At 34.1% G+C, this 2,495-nt stretch overlaps 1 protein-coding gene across 2 annotated transcripts in view; it reads left to right on the plus strand.

The window, feature by feature from the left end:
• Positions 1-1,390: 1,390 nt before the first annotated feature.
• LOC140323366 (hepatitis A virus cellular receptor 1 homolog) overlaps positions 1,391-2,495 on the plus strand; it is a gene marked incomplete in the record, with an annotated part of 9,108 nt that continues 8,003 nt past the window's right edge. The window contains 1 exon segment of one of the 2 annotated variants that reach the window (XM_072400368.1): positions 1,391-1,552. In XM_072400368.1, coding sequence (XP_072256469.1) covers positions 1,504-1,552 — 49 coding nt within the window. 2 annotated transcript variants of the gene reach the window in all.

Here is a 2,495-nt window from a genome sequence, read left to right on the forward strand (position 1 = left end):
ACTCCTTGCCAAATAAAAAAAATTAATCAAAAGATCTTTAAAAATCATTTCATCAAATTGCATGTCAATAATTTCCACCAGATGTGTACCTGCATTGGGAAAGAAACAGTAAAGCAAAACCTGAAAAAGGATAACATATATCCTGTGTAAAGAATAAATAGGCATATCTCTTTGTAAAAAAAATAAAACAACAATATATGCACTAAATCAAAGTTTCTTTTGTGGTTTTTATAATTACTTAAATTTAAAAGACAAGTTAGCAGCTTAAAAATGACTAAAAAGAATATATATGCAATTCAAATACAGTAATGAGAAAAAGAAAGTACACCTACTGGTTATTTTAAATAATTTTAGAGTTTTGCATATCAGGACCCAACAGTTTCCAAAGTTCCCAGGAGTGGATGCCCCAGGAAATTCATCCCAACACCAGACCATGCAAGCTCAGAGAAATTGCAAAAAACCTCTGTACTGCCACGGACTTTGAAGCTACCAGAGGCCTTTGGAATTGTAGCAGTTTGGAGTCTATTAGAATAAGGCTGAACCAGTATGGTTTGTTTGGAAGGGTTACCAGGAAAAAATCTCTTCTATTATGGCAGCATGGCTTAGGTTTGCAATGTTGCATCTGAACAAACCACATGATATTTGCACAAAACAAAAGAACAAAGTGGTGATGTTTAGTCATAATGTACAGTGCCATGTTTAGCAAAAACCAAACACAGCATATATGCACAAACACTTCATACTAGGAATGCCTCTCTATACCAAAGTATTGTACAGACATACATGAAGCCATCTGTATGACAGCTACACCTTGGCCAAAATTGGGTCATACAACAGGACAATGATATTAGGCCCATCACAAAATCTACAAGAGAATCTGAAAAAGAAAACAATCAAAGTGTTTCAATGGCTAAATCCAGACCTTAATAGAGCTGCACATAAATAGTTACCTACAAACCGCAATAAACTGAAGCAATGTTGTAAAGAAGAGTGAGCAAAAATCCCATCACAATAATGAGAGAGGCTGATAAAGTCATACAGACAATGATTACTTCAAGGTATTAAGGTTACTTTTCACACAATTCTTCCTCATTGTAGTTTTTACACCTGAGGTTAGATTTAAATCATTTTAAAACTACTAATTTTAGAATCTAGAATTGCTAAGGACCAGATGATTTGTAAATCTTTAGATTTAAAAGGAGTACTTTTTTTTCCCAGGACTGTATCTCAATATGAGTCATTTAAGGTAATACCTAAATATTAAAAACATTATATTTTCTGTGATAAAAGTGGTTACAGTAATACTAAAAACAAAACCATCTAGGCTGTCTGTGCTTTCGAGTTCCTGCTTTGCTATTTGGGTTCCTATTTCTTTATCATCGCAGTATGAATAAGTGACAAGGAGTTACTTCTAACTTCCTTCTAGAAATGCTAACCAGCAGAAGTTTTTAACATAAGTATAACGACAATGTGAAACCTTGTGAATTTGTATTTGCTGTAGACATGAAAGGAACGTGTGTCGTATTCTGCTTCTCTCTGCTACTTGCCAAAGGTATGTGAATGGGAAGGTTGGGTAATAAGACTAAAGGATTAAATCACCAAAGTAATAGAGAGCATCAATTTTACCATGTGAATATTAAGATGAGCAGCTGACAGTCATAAGGTGGGATATGCCTATAAGTAGTTGGTGTCTAATAGGTCATTGCTTTACATCTTAGGGCTTCTCTAGTTATAAAACAGGGAATATATATATATATAGTTGTGTTCAGAATAATAGCAGTGTGTTTAAATAAAATAGGTGATTGATGCCCAAAATCTGTACAATAGCTTTTATTTTCATACATGTAAATGCTTTGGCAACACTATTCATTCTATTCCCAATCAAAACAGGATTAAAATTTATCAAATGTATCAAATTGTGTTATTCCTTTACAGAAAGTGAAGGAAATCTAATATTAGGCTTTTTAAAATAATACAGTGTGAAGTTCAATTAGTGAGGTCATTTAATCTGTGGAAATACAGGTGTCAATTATGGCATTAATATTAAGGAAGGTAGCAAATGTTGGTCATGCTGGCAACCAAAACCTTAAAAGAACCGGAAGACTTTCATTTGATTGGATAGAAGAATAGCCAAAATGGCAAAGACTTAGCCAATAATCAGCTCCAGGAATATCAACAGTTTGATATTTTGAATCATTACAGTTTGCCAAAGAACACATTGACTAGCCCAAAGAGAAATGACACAACATTTTATGGGTTGATGACGAGACTGTATTTTAGGGGCCACAGGCAATTTGTTGGATGTCCCCCAAACATTGAATTCAAGCCATAGTACACTGTGAAGACAGTGAACCATGGTGGTGCAAGCATCAGGATATAGGGATGTTTCTCATACTATCTACTTTCTCATATTATGTTGGGCCCATTTATTGCATGGAAGGAATCATGGATAAGTTTGAATACATCAAAATACCTGAAGAGTTCATGTTGCCTTA

Source organism: Pyxicephalus adspersus, chromosome 2 (assembly GCF_032062135.1).
Source record: "Pyxicephalus adspersus chromosome 2, UCB_Pads_2.0, whole genome shotgun sequence".
NCBI classification, from domain to species: Eukaryota; Metazoa; Chordata; class Amphibia; order Anura; family Pyxicephalidae; genus Pyxicephalus; species Pyxicephalus adspersus.